The following is a 19911-nucleotide window of genomic DNA, read 5'->3' as shown; positions in this document are numbered from 1 at the left end:
AAAGTAGAGGTGAAGAAACAGGTTTTTTTTCTTGGATGCCTGTGAGTCTTTGGAACTCCATTCTCAAAAGGAAGCTGATGCAGAGCCTTTCAATATTTTAAGGCAGAAGTGGATAGATTCTTGATGATGACAGTGATGAGAGATGATTGGGAATATGCAGATATGTAGACTGAGGTTTAAATCAGATCAGCCATAATAGAGTCATAGAGTGTTCAGCACAGAACAGACATCGATGTGTGAAATACTATCCAAAACAACCACTGTGCAAATGTCAACCCTATAAAACTCTTCCGAAATATGATCCATCCACACACCAAGACCAGTTTCCAAAAAAAATGGTTTAATCACATTTAATTCAAATTTATCGGTGGAACAAAATTTACCACACCCAAACCTGGATGAATTTGGAGCTGACAATCACTTCTGAATGACATTTTTCCACAATCCCCATCCTGCTGTGTCAAATTGTTTTGTACATTTGACACAACAGTTCACAATGGTATAAACACCCTGATTTGCTAATTCAGTTCAATCAGCCTGACTTTCAGGGCAAATGATTTTGCCCTTCTCCAAAATTCCTGGCAGCTTTATTGATTACAAAAAGACATCTAAAACCACAGAGCACATGAAAAGCCAGGTTGGAAATTGTCACCCTTGAATGTATATTTTCTGATGAGGCTGTGAACTATCACTGTCACTATGGAGCCTCTGCAAAGGATTCATTTGCAAAAGCTAATATCTAAACAGTAAAAAATAACAACAGTGGACCAATATTCTAAGCTCTGTATTTCATGTGACGGTCTCTAATATGCAGTCCCCATCGGAGACCATTGCAGCAGAAGTGGGCCATTGAGACCATTGGGTCTGCTCCATCATTGAATAAGATCCAAGGCTGATTTGATAATTATCTGAGGAAGGTTGTTCTGGTGATGAAGGGAGTGCAATGTAGGTTTCCCAGGCTGTTCCCTGGGATCCTGAAGAAGGGTTACACCTGAAGCGTTGACTTTTCCACTCCTGATGATCCCTAGGATGGCAGGAATGACTTTTGATGACAGACTGGATTGGTTAAGATTATATTCACTGGAGTTTAAATGAATGTGGGGGACATCTCAGAGATGGCTCGGTGGCTCAGTGGTTAGCAGTACTGGCTCACAGCACCAGGATCCCAGGTTCAATTCCCGTCTCAGGCAACTGTCTGTGGGGAGTTTGTACATTCTACCTGTGTCTGCGTGGGTTTCCTCTGGGTGCTCTAGTTTCCTTCCACAATCCAAAGATGTGCAGGTCAAGTGAATTGGCCATACTAAATAGCCCATAGCATTAGGTGCATTAGTCGGAGGGAAATGGGTCTGGGTGGGTTACTCTTTGGAGGGTCGGTGTGGATTGGTTGGGCTGTTTCCACGCTGTAGGGAATCTAATCTAATCTCAGAGAAATCTATCAAATTTTAACTAGATGAAACAGGATAAACACAGGGAGAATGTTCCAATGACCGGGAGAGACAAGAATAATGAAATGGGATAGGACTGAGATGCAGAGAAATATGTTCACCAGGACAGTGGGGAGCCTATGGAATTCTCCACCACAGAAAGTGGCTGAGGTCAAACACTGAGTCTCACTCTGATCCCATGTTGCCCCACATCATACACTTTCCCCTCAGAACCTTGCATTCTGTTACCTTTGTGTTACGCTATTTCTGAATCCAGAAGCTGCAGTCCATTTTGATGGAAGTAGTGCCACTCGGAGTCATGTTTTTTTAAAAATTCATTTACAGAATGTGGGCATTACTAGATAGGGCAGCGTTCATTGCCCATCTTCAATATTATTTTTGTGGGTCCGGAGTCATGTGTAGCTGGACCAGGTAAGGATGGCAGTTTCCTTCCCTAAAGAATATGATTGAACCAGATGGGCTTTTAATCCTGACAATCAATTCATGGTCATTATTCAACTTTTAATTCTTGATTTGTTTTATTGAATTCAATTTCTACCACCTGCCATGGAAGGAATCAAACCTGGGTCCCCAGAACATGACTTGGGTCTCCAGATGACTAATCTAGAGATAATATCACCAGGTTGTCACCTCTCTAAAGGCAATAAAACTGCTCAAGGGAACAAAACAATCCCAGAAGCAAAGAGTCATTCAATTCCTGCCTCGCACCAATAAACTAGCTGCATTTACAAAGTCATAGAGTTTAAAGTGGGCTAGTGTAGGTTAGGTGGGCTTGGATCGGCGCAACATCGAGGGCCGAAGGGCCTGTACTGTGCTGTATTTTTCTATGTTCTATGTACATTACAGAAGCAGATTATTCAGTCAATGCCAACTAAATATCCAAAGCCAATCCAGTCCCATTTGCTGGTATTCGGTCCATATCCTTCTAAACCCTACCTTTTCATCCAGATGCCTTTTAAATGTTATAATTGTATCCGCTGTCACCACCTCTCTAGCAGCTCACTCCTTACATGCACCACCTCTGTATGAAAATGGCGCTCCTCGGGACCCTTTTAAATCTTTCCCCTCTCATCTTAAACCTATAGTCTCCAGTTTTGGATTCCCCTAAACTGGGAAAAAAAACCTTGGCTATTCACCCTATCCATGCCCCTAATGATTTTATAAGCGTCTATAGGTTTTCAACTCAACTCCAGTGATGTCTGACACATGAATACGTGCACTAGCTGTGTTTGTACTGGGGTTAGCAACTACCCTAGGGATGACTTTCCAACACTGAATTTCCAAAGATGGGGAGATTGAAAACCAACCAGAAAAACAGACAAAATTCCAGGCAAACAATCCTAAGAAGTTGACAATCACAAGACTCCATTCTAAAATGATGAGACTGCTGCTGTGCGAAGAGAAACCATGCAAAACGCTCTGCACGCAGCCCTGCCGATAGGGCTGCGGCTCAGACTTCGCTCATCACGGACTGAGTGGCAATCAGGACATCCGGCGTGGATGGGAAGAAGCTGGAAGTCCGGTCACGTACCTTCTGAGAATGCAGCTGAGCAATTCTGAAAAAAGAGAGAGAGGAGCTCCATTATAAAAAAAGACTGAAGTTCACAACATTTCGCCTTTTGTTCATGGGACATAAGCGTCTCTGGTAGACCAGCATTTTATTGCCCATCCCTAATCATCCAACGGTCAGCTAAGAGTCAATCACATTGCAATGGGTATGGAGTCACATGTAGGCCAGACCAGGTAAGGATGACAGTTTCCTTTCTGAAGGAATCCAGATGGGTTTTTCACCAACAATTGACAATGGTTTCACACTCATCATTAGACCCTTAATTCTCAATTTTTAATGAATTCAAATTGCTTCAATTCAAATTCCACCATCTTCGAGTAAAAAGTGAGGCCTGCAGATGCTGGAGATCAGAGCTGAAAATGTGTTGCTGGTTAAAGCGCAGCAGGTCAGGCAGCATCCAAGGAACAGGAAATTCGACGTTTCGGGTGAAGGGCTTATGCCTGAAACGTCGAATTTCCTGTTCCTTGGATGCTGCCTGACCTGATGCGCTTTAACCAGCAACACATTTTCAGCTCAAATTCCACCATCTGCCAAGGCAGGATTCAAACCCAGATTCTTGGAACATTGGTTGAGTTTTTGGATTAATAGTCTAGTGATAATACTACAAAGTCATCACTTCCCCATCAATTAGATCAGCTCTCCTGGTTTAATTGGAAACCAGAACAAAAGAGCAACAGGTGATCAGATCCACAGTGTTTCTATTTGTGTCCCTGTCTAATTGTCTCTTGGTCAACTTTTTCTTTGGTCTAGGAATATAGAAAAGAGAAGCAGGAGTAAGCCATTTAGCCTTTTGGGCCTGCTCCCCCACCCGATATGATCGTGGCTGATTGTCCAACTGTTCCTACTTTCTTCCCATACTCTTTGATTGCCTCAGGTCCAAGATGTCAATTCAATGGCCTAGTGGTATTATCACTAGCCTAGCAATCCAGAGACCTAGCTAGTGCTCTTGGGACCCAGGTTGGAATCCGGCCATGGTAAATGGCAGAAATTGAATTCAATAAAAATCTAGAATTAAGAGTCTGATGATGACACTGAATCAATTGTTGGAAAAGCTCACCTATTTGGTACACTAATGCCTTTTAGGGAATGAAAGCTACCCTTAACCTGGCCTGGCCTACATGTGACTCCAGACACACAACAATGTTGTTAACTCTTAATTGTCTGATGGGCTACCCAGCCTAGCCACAGGCCATGAATGAATTTCTAAAAAAAACTCCTTCTTCAAAACATTCAATAGGAGTTTAGTAACAGTCGAGGTTTCAGCCTCGACCACTTTCTATAACAGAATTTCTCCAGGCTCCCTATTTTTTGGGTGAAGACATTTCTCCTCATCTCAGTTCTAACCCATCTCCTTTCGACTGTGACACCCTAGTGCTGCCTTCAACCCCCAATCCCGCCCCAGTCATTGGGAACATCCCTTCTGCATCTACCCTGCCTCATCCTGTTGAAATTTCAAAAATATTTATGAGATAACCCACTCACGCTTCTAAACATCAGTCCTGCCATCCCAGGAACCAGTCTGGTAAATCTTTGTTGCACTCCCTCCATTGCCAGAACATCCTAACTCAGATAAGGAGACCAAGAATGCACACAGTATTCCAGGGAATGGTCTCACTATGTCCAATTGCAGTGAGATATCCCTGCTTGTGTACTCAAATCCTCTCACAATGAAGGCCAACATCCCATTGGCCTTCATCACCACCTGCTGCTCCTCAATGTTGACTTTCAGCAACTGATGTATGAGGGACACCCAGGTCTCATCATACATCCCCCCACCTTTCCCAACTAATTGCTGTTTGGATAATAATCACCTTCCTGTTTTTGCTCACCAAGTGTATAACTCAGGATCAGCGCAGCAGGTCAGGCAGCATCCAAGGAGCAGGAGAATCGACGTTTCGGCCATGAGCCCTTCTTCAGGAATGAGGAGAGTGTGTCAAGCAGGCTAAGATAAAAGGTAGGAAGGAGGGACTTGGGGGAGGGGCGTTGGAAATGCGATAGGTGGAAGGAGGTTAAGGTGAGGGTGATAGGCCGGAGTGGGGTGGGGGTGGAGAGGTCAGGAAGAAGATTGCAGGTTAGGAAGGTGGGACTGAGTACGAGGGCTGGGACTGAGACAAGGTGGGGGGTGGGGAAATGAGGAAACTGGAGAAATCTTAGTTCACTCCTTGTGGTTGGAGGGTTCCTAGACGGAAGATGAGGCGCTCTTCCTCCAGCTGTCGTGTAGCTATGGTCTGGCGATGGAGGAGTCCAAGGACCTGCATGTCCTTGGTGGAGAGGGAGGGGGAGTTGAAGTGTTGAGCCACGGGGTGGTTGGGTTGGTTGGTCCAGGTGTCCCAGAGGTGTTCTCTGAAACGTTACGCAAGTAGGCGGCCTGTCTCCCCAATATAGAGGAGGCCACTTCGGGTGCATCGGATGCAGTAAATGATGAGTGGAGATGCAGGTGAATTTGTGGCAGATATGGAAGATCCCTTGGGGCCTTGGAGGGAAGTAAGGGGGAAAGTATGGGTGCAAGTTTTGCGTTTCTTGCGGTTGCAGGGGAAGGTGCCGGGGGTGGAGGTTGGGTTGGTGGGGGGTGTGGACCTGACGAGGGAGTCACGGTGGGAGTGGTCTTTTCGGAATGCTGATAGGGGAGGGGAGGGAAATATATCCTTGGTGGTGGGGTTTAGCCGTGGACCCCACGGAGACCGCAAATCTGTCGGCGATGGTCTTCCTGGCGAGTGTGGAGGCGGTTGTCTGGGCAGCGATTGCGGAGGCTGCAAGGTCCCCACACACATCATTTACTGCATCCGCTGCACCCGAACTGGCCTCCTCTATATTGGGGAGACAGGCCGCCTACTTGCGTAACGTTTCAGAGAACACCTCTGGGACACCCGGACCAACCAACCCAACCACCCCGTGGCTCAACACTTCAACTCCCCCTCCCACTCCACCAAGGACATGCAGGTCCTTGGACTCCTCCATCACCAGACCATAGCAACACAATGGCCGGAGGAAGAGCGCCTCATCTTCCGCCTAGGAACCCTCCAACCACAAGGGATGAACTCAGATTTCTCCAGTTTCCTCATTTCCCCTCCCCCCACCTTGTCTCAGTCCCAATCTTTGAACTCAGCCCCACCTTCCTAACCTGCAATCTTCTTCCTGACCTCTCCGTCCCCACCCCCACTCCGGCCTATCACCCTCACCTTAACCTCCTTCCACCTATCGCATTTTCAATGCCCCTCCCCCAATTCCTTCCCCCATACCTTTTATCTTAGCCTGCTTGGCACACTCTCCTCATTCCTGAAGAAGGGCTCATGCCCGAAACATCAATTCTCCTGCTCCTTGGATGCTGCCTGACCTGCTGCGCTTTTCCAGCAACACATTTTCAGCTCTGATCTCCAGCATTTGCAGTCCACACTTTCTCCTATAACTCAAGATCATTCAACATCATATTGCCATGCATTTACAAGTGAGTCATCTCATAACATGATGAACCTGGATAGTGTAACTAAAACAGTGATTGTGTGCCGAAGTTGTTGATACTTGACGGCAGTCAATCCAATTACTGTCTAATTGACAATAAATAATATTTGATTGTTGTCATAGGCCGGCTCTCTTTTCCAGAAGATTTGAGCGCGAAATCCCTGCCCATGTTTTCCTTTCACATCCTCAGAATGAGATCGGGCAAATTCGACTGTTCCCGTTGCCCGTCTTTGGTCTTTTGGGTCTTGCTTGACCTCTTACCTGAATGACACTTAACTTTTCGAGTGGACTCTCCACACAAGGGAGCGCAAGCTTCACACAGACCGGTTCCTGCATGCCACGTGGATTCTCCCGGGACAATTTCAGACTCTTAAAGTTATGCAGAACACAGCACACCTGCACGAGGTTATCAGAATAGTATTAGATCTTACAGTTCTGAGACAAAAGAGACAGAATCCCACTGAATGTGGTCCAGATTGTTCGTTGTTGAATGTTCAAAGATGTTAGAAGTTTGAAAATTGGTACCAGCAATTTCCCAGTAACAGTAGGAACTATAAGTTCTGTTTCTTTTCTGCACCACAAGAGGGCCCTTGAGTCTACTTTTTCTCTTGAAAGGGCCCAACAATGCTCTGACCCTATGACTCAAAGGACATTATTGGGTTCTTTCAACAAAAGAAGAAAGAAAGAAAGAAAGAAAGAAAGCAGACTGAAGGGCCCTCTTGTTGTGCAGAAAACAAAACAACTTACAATACCTACTGTCATTGGAAAATTACTGGTATCAATTTTCAAACTTCTAATGTCTTTACACATTCAACAGCGAACAATCCTTATCACACTGAGTGGGACTGTTTCCCTTTTCATTCTGCACCCTGCTGAAGAGGGTAACAACTTATTGCTGGACAGAAACTGGCAGGCCTTCTTGTCTGCTCTGTCCTTTAATCTGGATCATGCCTTCGAATTCAATGCAATATTCTTGCTTTACCCCTCATACCCCGAAGTATTTAACATTTAACATTTATATCCTTATTGATCTCTTGAATGTGCTGAGTGACCTGGCTTTTTGTATTTGAGATTTCCACAGGCTGACGACTCTGTTGAATGAGGAGGTAAGAGGTAGTCCATTCAGTCCATCAAGTCTACCAGCCATTTAATGAGATCACAGTTGATCTGATTCCTCTCAGCTCTACTTTCCTGATTTGTATTCCCCCACAACCCGTAATTCCCTTCCTGATTAAAAAAAAGTCTGGCTATCTCAGCCTTGAATATATTGAATGTTGATATAAAATTGGGGGTAGAATACAAAAGGGAGTGCAGCAGCAGAGGGTATTTATGTGCAAAGATTATTGAAGGTGGCAGGATGAGTAAAGAGAGCAATGAATAAAGCAGACAGTGGCCTTGGCTTAATTAACTCGGTGAGGACCAATATCCTTGCAGACAGGTTTGCTAGAGCTGTTGGGGAAGCTTTAAACTGGATTGGCAGGGGGGTGGGAACCAGAGTGTTTGGTGAGAAGATGCAGCAATTGGTGTAATGGTAGATGCAATGAGCAGAGAGATTGTGAGGAAAGGTGGACTAAAACAGCAAGAGGATGGGAGTCCAGGCAGAATGAAGCAATGTAGAGACCACAGCAAGTGTCAGAAATGAAAAAAGAAAAATTGGGTGACAGAATCATATGTAAAAGACAGGGAGATTGCTAGATTCTAAAGGGACAATGGGTATAAGGGCACTTTATCTGATTGTCCATAGTATTCGAAACAAAGTCAATGAACCTGTTGCACAAATCAGTCCAATGGGGTATGATGTAGTTGCCATGACAGAAATGTGGTTGCAGGGTGGAGATGACTGGGAATGAAATATCCAAAGATATCAGGTAATTAGGAAGGATAGGAAAGAAGGTAAGGGATGTGTGGTCACTTAGTTAAGGATGAGATTATGGCAATAGACAGAAATGATGTAGGATCTAAAGAGCAAATTGTTAAATCCATTTTGGTGGGATCAGAACAGTAAAGGGAAAAGGTCATTGGTGGGAGTGGTCTATAGGCCACACAGTAATAATGCTACAGTGGAACAGGCAATCGATCAAAAAATATATGATGCATGTAAGAATGGAACTGTAGTCATCATGGGGGACTTTAACATGCACGTTGATTGGTTGAATCAAGTCAGTAGAGGCAGTCTTGAAGAGGAATTCATATAACTCATCTGTGATAACTTTCTTCATGTTACTGAACCTACAAGGGAACCTGCAATCTTAGACCTGGTCCTGTGTAGTAAGACAGGTAAAATTAATGATCTCGTAGTTAAGGATCCTCTCGGAAAGAGTGATCACAGTATGATCGAATTTTGGATACAAATGGAGGGTGAAACAGTTTCATCTAAATCCAGAGTATAATGCTGAAACAAGGGACACTATAATGGGATGAGGAAGGAGTTGGCTAAATTAGACTGGGAACATAAGTTAGATGGTGGATCAGTGGTGGACTTTCAAAGAGATTTTTCATAGTGCTCAAGGAAAGTATGTGCTGTTCAAAAACAAGGATAGCAAGGGTTGGAAGAGCAAGCCTTGGATAACCAAGGAAATATAGGAAGGCATCCAATTAAAAGCTCAGGCTTATAAAGTAGCCAAGAGTAGTGGGTAACAGAAAGATTGAGAAAACTTTAAAAAGCAACAAAGAACCACGAAGCAAGTAATAAAGAAAGGAAAAATAGATTATGAAAGCAAAATAGCACAGAATATAAAAACAGGCAGGAAAGATTTTTATAAATACATAAAACGGAAAAGGGTGGCTAAAGTGGCTGAAGGCCCCTCACAAGATGAGAAAAGGGAATTAATATTGGGTAATGCCAAAATGGCTGAGGCCTTGAATAACTATTTTATGGCAGTCTTCACAATGGAAGATGTTTCTGAAATGCCAAAGAATGATGTAAAGGATACAATTGATGCAAAGGATACATTTGTAAATACATTGGAGTATGAAATGGACTGGTAAGCTAGAGGAGATACATGTTAGGAAGGAAGATGTGTCTTGAAAAACTTGAGGATAGACAAGTCCCCCGGGCCTGACGGGATATATCCCAGGATTATGTGGGAAGCAAGAGAGGAAATTGCAGAGCCGTTGGCAATGATCTTTTCATCTTCACTGTCAACAGGGGTGGTACCAGGGGACTGGAGAGTGGCGAATGTTGTGCCCCTGTTCAAAAAAGGGTATAGGGATAACCCCGGGAATTACAGGCCAGTTAGTCTTACTTCGGTGGTAGGCAAAGAAATGGAAAGGGTACTGAGGGATAGGATTTATGAGTTTCTGGAAAGACACTGCTTGATTAGGGACAGCCAGCACGGATTTGTGAGGGGTAGGTATTGCCTTACAAGTCTTTTGAATTCTTTGAGGAGGTGACCAAGCATGTGGATGAGGGTAGAGCAGTGGATTTTAGTAAGGCATTTGATAAGGTTCCCCATGGTAGGCTTATGCGGAAAGTCAGGAGGCATGGGATAGTGGGAAATTTGGCCAGTTGGATAGAGAACTGGCTAACCAGTTGAAGTCAGAGAGTGGTGGTAGATGGTAAATATTCAGCCTGGAGCCCAGTTACAAGTGGAGTTCCGCAGGGATCAGTTCTGGGTCCTCTGTTGTTTGTAATTTTTATTAATGACTTGGAAGAGGGAGTCGAAGGGTGGGTCAGTAAATTTGCAGATGATACGAAGATTGGTGGAGTTGTGGATTGTGAGGAGGGCTGTTGTCAGCTGCAAAGGGACTTAGATATGATGCAGAGCTGGGCTGAGGAGTGGCAGATGGAATTCAAGTGTGAGGTTGTCCATTTTGGAAGGACAAATAAGAATGCGGAATACAGGGTTAATGGTAGGGTTCTTAGTAAGGTGGAGGAGCAGAGGGATCTTGGGGTCTATGTTCATAGCTATTTGAAAGTTGCCACTCAGGTGGATAGAGTTTGTAAGAAGGCCTATGGTGTGTTAGCGTTCATTAGCAGAAGGATTGAATTCAAGAGTTGTGAGGTGATGTTGCAGCTGTACAGGACCTTGGTAAGGCCATATTTGGAGTACTGTGTGCAGTTCTGGTCGCCTCACTTTAGGAAAGATGTGGAAGAGGGTGCAGAGGAGATTTACCAGAATGTTGCCTGGAATGGAGAATAGTCGTATGAGGATAGGTTGAGAGTGCTAGGCCTTTTCTCATTGGAACGGCGAAGGATGAGGGGTGACTTGATAGACGTTTATAAGATGATCAGGGGAATAGATAGAGTAGACAGTCAGAGACTTTTTCCCCAGGTACAACAGAATGTTACAAGGGGATATAAATTTAAGGTGAAGGGTGGAAGGTATAGAGGGGGATGTCAGGGGTAGGTTCTTTACCCAGAGAGTGGTGGGGGCATGGAATGCGCTGCCTGTGGGAGTGGCAGAGTCAGAATCATTGGTGACCTTTAAGTGGCAATTGAATAGGTACATGGATAGGTGCTTAAGCTAGGACAAATGTTCAGCACAACATCTGGGCCGAAGGGCCTGTTCTGCGCTGTATTGTTCTACGTTCTATGGAGGTGAGGACCTCAATTCAATTGTCACCACTAAAGACGTAGTGTTGAGCAAACTTGAGGGCCTAAAGGTGGATAAGTCCTGATGGCAGATATTATAGTAGATGCATTAGTGGTAATGTAACAAAATTCATTGGATTCTGGGTAGGTTTCAGTGGACTGGAAGACGGTGAATTTCATGCCGCGGTTTAAAAATGTGTGTTGGCAAAAGGCAGGTAACTATAGCCAGTTAGCTTAATGTGTGTAGTCAGGAAAATGCTGCAGGCTATCAGTAAAGACGAAACAGTGAGATATCTAGATTGAAAGTATTCCATCAGGCAGACACAGCACGGATTCAGGAAGGGAAGGTTTTGTTTGACAAACTTACTGGAGTTCTTTGAGGATGTAAAAAGTGAGGTGGACAAAGGCGGATGTTGTATACTTGGATTTCTAGAAGGTGTTTGATCAACTACCTCATAAAAGACTCAACCATAAGATAAGAATGCATGGAGTTGTGAGGAATGTAACAGCATGGATAGAGGACTGGTTAACTAATAGAAAGCAGGGAATTGGGATAAAAGGGTGTTTCTCTGGTTGAAGATCAATGGTGAGTGGGGTGCTGCAGGGGTCGGTGTTGGGCCCACAACTGTTCATGATGTATATCAATGCTTTGGAAGAAGAGACCGAGTGTAATGTATCCAAGTTTGCTGATGACACTAAATTGAGGAGAAAGGCAAACTGTGCAGAGGATGTGGAGGGTCTGCAGAGAGATTTAGATAGGTTAACTGAATGGGTAAGGGTCTGGCAGATGGAGCACAGAGTTGGTAAATGGGAGGTTATCCACTTTGGAAGTAAAATTAGTAGGTCAGGTATTATTAAATGGTGAAAGATTGCAGCATGCTGTTATGCAGAGGGATTTAGGAGTGTGCATCCATGAATTGCTAAAACTTGATTTGCAGGTATAACAGGAAGACAAATTTATGGGCGGCACGGTGGCACAGTGGTTAGCACTGCTGCCTCACAGCGCCTGTAGATCCGGGTTCAATTCCCGACTCAGGCGACTGACTGTGTGGAGTTAGCACGTTCTCCCCGTGTCTGCGTGGGTTTCCTCCGGGTGCTCCGGTTTCCTCCCACAGTCACAAAGATGTGCGGGTCAGGTGAATTGGCCAAGCTAAATTGCCCGTAGCGTTAAGTAAGGGGTGGGTTGCGCTTCGGCGGGTCGGTGTGGACTTGTTGGGCCGAAGGGCCTGTTTCCACACTGTAAGTCTAATCTAATCTAATCTAAAAATGGAATATTAACTTTCATTGCTAGATTGAATTTAAGAGCAGGGAGGTTCTGCTGCAATTGTACAAAGTGTTGGTGAGGCTACACCTGGAGTATTGTGTGCAGTTCTGGTCTCCTTACTAGAGGAAGGATATATTGGCTTTGGAGGTGGTGAGGAGGAGGGTCACCAGGTTAATTCCGGAGATGAGGGAGTTACCCTATGCGGTGAGGTTGTGCCGCGTGGGACTGTACTCGCTAGAATTTAGAAGAATGAGAAGGGATCTTATAGAAACATACACAATTATGAAAAGGATAGATAAGATAGAGGCAGGCAAGTTGTTTCTGCTGGTGGGTGAGACTAGGACGAGGGGACATTGCCTCAAGATTAAGGGGAGTAGATTTAGGACAGAGATGAGGAGGAACTGCTTTTCCCAGAAAGTAATGAATCTATGGAATTCTCTGCCCAGGGAAGCAGTAGAGGCAGCTTCATGAAATATATTCAGGACACAGTTGGATGGATGTTTGCATAGTAGGGGAATTAAGGATTATGGGGATAATGCAGGTTGGAGGAGTTGAGACGATGGATCAATCAGCCATGATCATAATGAATGGCGGAGTAAGCCAAATGGCCTACTTCTGCTAATGTTACTATGAAACTATGACACACAGTACAAGCAGGAGGTGATGTCAAACTTGTACATAGAGTCATAGAGATGAACAGCACAGAACAAACCCTTCGGTCCATACTGACCAGATATCCTAATCTAATCTAGTCCCATTTGCCAGCACTTGGCCCATATCCCTTTGGATGCATATAACCATACAGATGCCTTTTAAATGTTGTAATTGTACCAGCATTGTCCACTTCTTCAGGCAGCTCATTCCATACAAGCACCACCCTCTGCATAAAAAAGTTGTCCTTAGGTCCCTTTTAAATTTTGCCCCCTCACCCTAGTCTAGTTCTCCCCTCCCCCAGGGAAAAGAACTTGTCTATTTATGATATCCATGCCCCTCATGATTTTATAAGCCTCTACAAGGTCACCCTCAGCCTGCAACTCCAGGGAAAACAGCCCTGGTTAGCACTGCTGCCTCATGGCGCCTGGAACCGGGTTCAACCCCGGCCCTGAGGACAGTCTGTGCAGAGTTTGCACGTTCGCCCCGTGTCTATGTGGGTTTCATCCAGGTGCTCCAGTTTCTTCCCTCAATCCAAAGGTGTGCAGTTTAGGTGAACTGGCCATGCAAAATTGCCCAGTTTTCAGGGATCTGGGGTAAATGGGTTTGGATTACTCTTTGGAAGGTCAGTGTGGACTTGTTGAGCCAAAGGGCCTGTTCCCACACTTTAGGGGTTCTATTTACAATCTTTTCTGCACCCTTTCAAGTTTCACAACATCCTTCCAATAGGAGGGAGACCAGAATTGCACACAATATTCCAAAAGTAGCCTAACCAACGTCCTGTACAGCCGCAACATGACCTCCCAACTCCTACACTCAAGGTTCTGCCCAATAAAAGAAAGAATACCAAATACTTCCTTCACTATCTTAACTACCTGCAGCTCCACTTTCAAGGAACTATGGACCTGCACTGTAGGCTCTCTTTGTTCAGCAACAATCCCCAGGATCTTTTAGATCAAGTGTATAAGTCCTGCTTTGATTTGCTTCTCCAAAATGCAGCACCTCACATTCATTTAAAACTCCATCTGCCACTCCTCAGCCCTTTGTCCCATCTGGTCAAGATCCTGTTGCACACTGAGGTAACCTTCTTCACTGTCCACTACATCTCCAATTTTGGTGTCATCTGCAAGCTTATTAACTATACCTCCTAAGTTCACATCCAAATCATTTATATAAATGATGAAAAGCAATGGACCGAGCACCAGTCCTTGTGGCACTCCACTGGTCACAGGGCTCCAGTCTGAAAGCAACCCTCCACTACCACCCTCTGTCTTCTACCTTCAAGCTAGTTCTGTATCCAAATGGCTAACTCTCCCTGTACACCATGAGATCTAACCTTGCTAACCAGGCAACCATAAGAAATCTCGTCGAACACCTTACTAAAATCCATATAGATCACGTTCACCCTGTTCTGTCCTCATAATCCTATCTGTTACTTCTTCAAAAGACTCAATCAAGTTTGTGAGACATGATTTCCCATGTTGACTATCCCTAAACAGTCCTCGCCTTTCCAACAACTTGCCCACCACCTATGTTAGGCTCACTGGTCTATAGTTCCCTGGCTTTTCCTTACCACCCTTCTTAAACAGTGGCACCATGTTTGCCAACCTCCAGTCTTCTGGCACCTCGCCTGTGACTATCAATGATACAAATATCTCAGTAAGACGCCCAGCAATCACTTCCCTAGCTTCCCACAAAGTTCTAGGGCACACCTTATCAGGGATTTATCCACCTTTAAGCATTTTAAGACATCCAGCGCTTCCTCCTCTGTAATATGGACATTTTTCATCTATTTCCCCACATTCGAAATCTTCCATGTATTTCCCATAGTAAACACTGATGCAAAATACTTGTTTAGAATCTGCCCATTTCCTGCGGTTCCACAAGTAGGCCGCCTTGCTGATCTTTGAGGGGCCCTGTTCTCTCCCTAGTTATCCTTTTGTCCTTAATGTATTTGTAAAAACCCTTTGGATTGTCCTTAATCCTATCTGCCAAAGCTATCTCATGTCCCCTTTGTGCCCTTCTGATTTCTCTCTTAAGTATACTCCTACTGCCTTTATACTCTTATAATGATTCAGTCCATCTCTGCTGTCTATATCTGACATATATTTCCTTCTTTTTCTTAACCAAACCCTTAATTTCTCTAGTCATCCAGAATTCCCTATACCTACCAACTTTTCCTTTCACCCTAACAGGAATATACTGTCTCTGGATTCTCATTATCTCACTTTTGAAGGCTTCCCATTTTCCAGCCATCCCTTTTCCTGCGAACATCTGCCCCTAATCAACTTTTGAAAGTTATTGCCTAATACCATCAAAATTAGCCTTACTCCAATTTAGAACTTCAATTTTCGATCTGGGTCTATCCTTTTCCATCACTATTTTAAAACAAATGGAATTATGGTCACTGGCCCCAAAGTGCTCCCCCACTGACACCTCAGTCACCTGCCCTGCCTTATTCCCCAAGAGTAGATCAAGTTTTGCACCTTCTCTAATAGGCACATCCACATACTGAATCAGAAACTTTTCTTGGACACACTTAATAAATTGCTCTCCATCTAATCCCTTAACATTATCCCTTAACAGTCTGAGTCTATGTTTGTAAAATTTAAATTTCCTCCAACCTATTATCATTACAGATAATTGATATCTCCTTACAAATTAGTTTTGCAATTTCCTGCTGACTAATGGGGACTCAATAATACAATCAGGCGATCAGCCCTTTCTTAATTCTCAGTTCCAAATAACTTCCCTGGATGTATTTCCAGGAATATCCTCCCTCAGCACAGCTGTAATGCTATCCCTTATCAAAAACACCACTCTCCCTCCTCTCTTGCCCCCTTTTCTATCTCTCCCATAGCATTTGTATCCTGGAATATTAAGCTGCCACTCCTGTCCATTCCTGAGCTATATTTCTGTAATTGCTATGATATCCCAGTCCAATGTTCCTAACCAAGCCCTGAGTTCAACTGCCTTCCCTGTTAGCCCCCTTGCATTGAAATTAATGCAGTTTAGTTTATCAGTCCTACCTTGTGTGCCGGCCCTGACTGTTTGATTTGTTCCTTTTCCCAACTGTACCAGTCTCAGATGATCTCTTTCTTCACTATCTCCTTGGGACCCACCTCACCCCCAGTTCGACCTCAGCCGGAGTATTATGTACAGTTATGAATGCCACGTAACAGGAAAGATGTGAACACTTTGGAGAGAGTGTAGAAGCAATTTACAAGAATGGTTCAGGAATGGGAATTTCAGTTCTGAGGACAGATTGAAGAAGCTGGGACTGTTTTCCTTGGAGAGAGGAAGGCCAAGAGGGAGATCTGACAGAGGTTTTCAAAATCAGGAGCAGGCTGAATAGATTTGATAAGGAGAAGCTGTTCCTGTTTTTAAAAGGAACAAGAATGAGAGGGGATACTTTAACAATGATGTGCAAAAGAAGCAAGGATGATGTGAGAAAAATATTTTCACCCAGCGAGTGGTATAGGTGTGGAATGCACATCCTGGAAATATGGTTCAATTGAGGCATTAGAGAGGGACATCGGATGGGTATTGGGATAGAAATTAGATTAGATTAGATTAGATTACTTACAGTGTGGAAACAGGCCCTTCGGCCCAACAAGTCCACACCGACCCACCGAAGCGCAACCCACCCATACCCCTACATTATCCCTTACCCCTTACCACTATGGGCAATTTAAATTGGCCAATTCACCTGACCCGCACATCTTTGGACTGTGGGAGGAAACCGGAGCACCCGGAGGAAACCCACGCAGACACGGGGAGAACGTGCAAACTCCACACAGTCAGTCGCCTGAGTCGGGAACTGAACCCGGGTCTCCAGGCGCTGTGAGGCAGCAGTGCTAACCACTGTGCCACCGTGCCGCCCACAAATGGTGTGCAAGGATCTGGGGAGATGGCAAGAAATTGGGTACTGGGGAAGGGAAGGAGGGGGCAGACACGATGGGCCTCTTTCTGTGCTGTGACAACTCTGTGATTCGTTGTGCAACTGGAATGGCTTAGAAGATGTTGTCTCTGGCTCACGAGGAATTTCCAGAGTCTGATCATGAGTAAATCGAGTGGGTCAGATCTCAAACAACAAGACAGAATACAGAAAAGAGATTCACAACTTAGTGGTGTTAAGACAATAATCTCTTCCTCAATGTCAGTTAATCGAAGGAGCTGATCATCAACTTCAGGAAATGGAATGGAGGACACGCCCCTGTGAGTATCAATAGTGCTGATATGAAGAGCTTCAGGTTCCTAGGAGTAAATATCATCAACAATCTGTCCTGGTACATTCGCCTCAATACTATGGTTAAGAAAGCACATCAATGCCTTTGCCTCCTCAGCATCCAATGGAAATTCGGCATGTCCACAATGACTCTTACCAATTATTATAGATGCACCACAGATAGCATCCTACCCAGATGCATCACAGCTTTGTTTGTCAACTGGTCTGCCTATGACCGCAAGAAGTTACAGAGAGTTATGAATGCAGTCCCGACCATCACACAAACTAACCTTCCTTCCATTGACTCTGTATACACTTCCCACTGCCTCAGGAAAGCAACCAATATAATCAAAGACCCTCCCAGCCCAGTATACACTCTTACAACTTCTTCCATTGGGCAGAAGATATAAAAGTTTGAAAACACATACCAAGAGATGCAAGAACAGCTTTTTCCCTATTGTTATCAGACTTATGAACAGACCTCTCGTATATTTGAGTTGATCTCACTGCACCTTTTCTATAGCTGTAATGTGATATTCTGCAACCTGTTGTGTTACCTGATGTACTTATGTAAGGTATTATTTAGAGTCAGAGATGTACAGCATGGAAACAGACCCTTTGGTCCAACCCGTACATGCCGACCAGATATCCCAACCCAATCTAGCCCCAACTGCCAGCACCCAGCCCATATCCCTCCAAACCCTTCCTATTCATGCAAATGCCTCTTAAATGCAATTGTACCAGCCTCCACCACTTCTTCTGGCAGCTCATTCCATACATGTACCACCCTCTGTGTGAAAAAGTTGCTCTATAGGTCTCTTTTATATCTTTCCCTTCTCACCCTAAACCTATGCCCTCTAGTTCTGGACTCCCCAACCCCAGGGAAAAGACTTTGCCTACTTACCTATCCATGCCCCTCATAATTGATTTGATTACATTAGATTACTTACAGTGTGGAAACAGGCCCTTCGGCCCAACAAGTCCACACTGACCCGCCGAAGCGCAACCCACCCATACCCCTACATTTACCCCTTACCTAACACTACGGGCAATTTAGCATGGCCAATTCACCTGACCTGCACATCTTTGGACTGTGGGAGGAAACCGGAGCACCCGGAGGAAACCCACGCAGACATCGGGAGAACGTGCAAACTCCACACAGTCAGTCGCCTGTGAGGCAGCAGTACTAACCACTGTGCCACCGTGCTGCCCACTATTTGGCTGGATAGCAGGCAAAATAATACTTTTCACTGTATCTCGGTGCATATGACAATAATAAATCAAATTAAATCAACATCTCTCAGGTCAGTGGCCCATCAACTTTGGCTTTGCACCCTGGATCTTCCGAGACACATCCTGACTGGAATCAGGCTCCTTGCCACTCACCAGAAACAATGCCACTGCCCCACCAGTGAGGAACCCAACCAGGACGTCGGACCAGTGGTTCCGAAACTCCGACACACGCACCACTCCAGTTAAAAAGGTCAGGCACAGGAGTGTGAGGCAGAGCACGGGCTTAGTCAGACGTGTACCCTTGGCTTGGAACATAATTGTGACGTACATCTAGGAAAACAAGCATGAATGATTCACGTTAAGGTTGAGAGAAAGGGACATTGAGACATATCAATGTAATTTAGACAGGCCTCTCAGGTCTACCTTTGCACTCAGTACCATTTTCGCCCATTCCTCCACTGCATACTCTTTGAATCTTTTAGACCCATGAAAAATATCTTACCTCCTTCCTGAAAAGAGTCAATGTTTTGGCTTTCAACTACTTTCTGTGGCAGAGAATTCCTCAAAGGTTTCCCAAGCAGATCCTAATGGTGGAAGAGAGAGTGGAATGGTTCCGAAGAATGATTTGGGAGAGTAATCTCATAGAAGCCTACAAAATTCCACCAGGATTAGACATGATAGATGCAGGAAGGACATTCCCAAAGTCCTTGGGGGGAGTCCAGAACTAGGAGGATCACAGGCTAAAGGGTAGCACTGAAATGAGGAGAAATGTGGCACAAAAACAATTTAAGCGACATTACCAAGACTGGAAGGTTTGAATTGTAACAAGAGGCTGGATAGGCTATGAGCCCTTTGCCTGGAGTGTAGAAGGCTGAGGGGTATCCTTATTGAGGTTTCTAAATTTACGTGGGGCATAGCTAAGATGTACACCAAAGGTCTTTTCCCCAGGGTTGGGAAGTCCAAAAGTAGAGGGCATAGGTTTAAGACAAGAGAGGAAAGATTTAAAGGGGACTGAGGGGCAACTTCTTAACAGTGTTGGCCAGAGTTTGTTACCTAGCCCTGAATTTCCTGGAGCCCCATCTTTTCTCCTTCAGTGTGTGGTACAATCTTGAGCACTCTTTGCACGGTGCCTGTTCGGTGTAGTCAGGGATTTTGGATCAGAACATGCTCTGATCAGCAGAACCAGGAGTGTGGGAGTAAGTCATTCAGTCCACCTTGCATTCAAGAAGATCCACAGCTGATCCATCCCAGACCTCGACTCTTCTTCCGTGCCAGCCCTCAGCTTTGATCATTCAAGAATCCATCTCCCTCCTCTTCCGATACTTTCATGGATCTAGCCTTCAAAACTATCTGGAGTTGAAAGTTTGGATTTTCACCATTTTCACATTTAGCATTTCTTGCAAAAGAACACCCAGATCCCTCACTGCCACACACGTTTTGGGTCCTCTCTCCATTACAATTTGAGTTTGCCTTTCAATTTCTTCACATTAGTGTTTCACACTTGTTTGGGCCTGAACACCATTGAGG

General features: G+C 44.7%; 1 protein-coding gene across 1 annotated transcript in view; it reads right to left on the bottom strand.

Moving 5' to 3' along the window:
• Nucleotides 1-2070: 2070 nt before the first annotated feature.
• plppr2a (phospholipid phosphatase related 2a) overlaps nt 2071-19911 on the bottom strand; it is a 35773-nt gene continuing 17932 nt past the window's right edge. Inside the window, exons 6-8 of the mRNA XM_060845229.1 lie at nt 18538-18714; nt 6752-6870; nt 2071-3001 (exon numbers count right to left, since the gene is read on the bottom strand). Coding sequence (XP_060701212.1) covers nt 2896-3001; nt 6752-6870; nt 18538-18714 — 402 coding nt within the window. The 3' untranslated portion in view covers nt 2071-2895. The remainder of the gene's footprint in view (nt 3002-6751; nt 6871-18537; nt 18715-19911) is intronic.

Source organism: Hemiscyllium ocellatum, chromosome 26 (assembly GCF_020745735.1).
Source record: "Hemiscyllium ocellatum isolate sHemOce1 chromosome 26, sHemOce1.pat.X.cur, whole genome shotgun sequence".
In the NCBI taxonomy this organism is placed as follows: domain Eukaryota; kingdom Metazoa; phylum Chordata; class Chondrichthyes; order Orectolobiformes; family Hemiscylliidae; genus Hemiscyllium; species Hemiscyllium ocellatum.
Note: the sequence above shows the minus strand (reverse complement) of the source record. Positions and strands in the feature narration are given on the sequence as shown.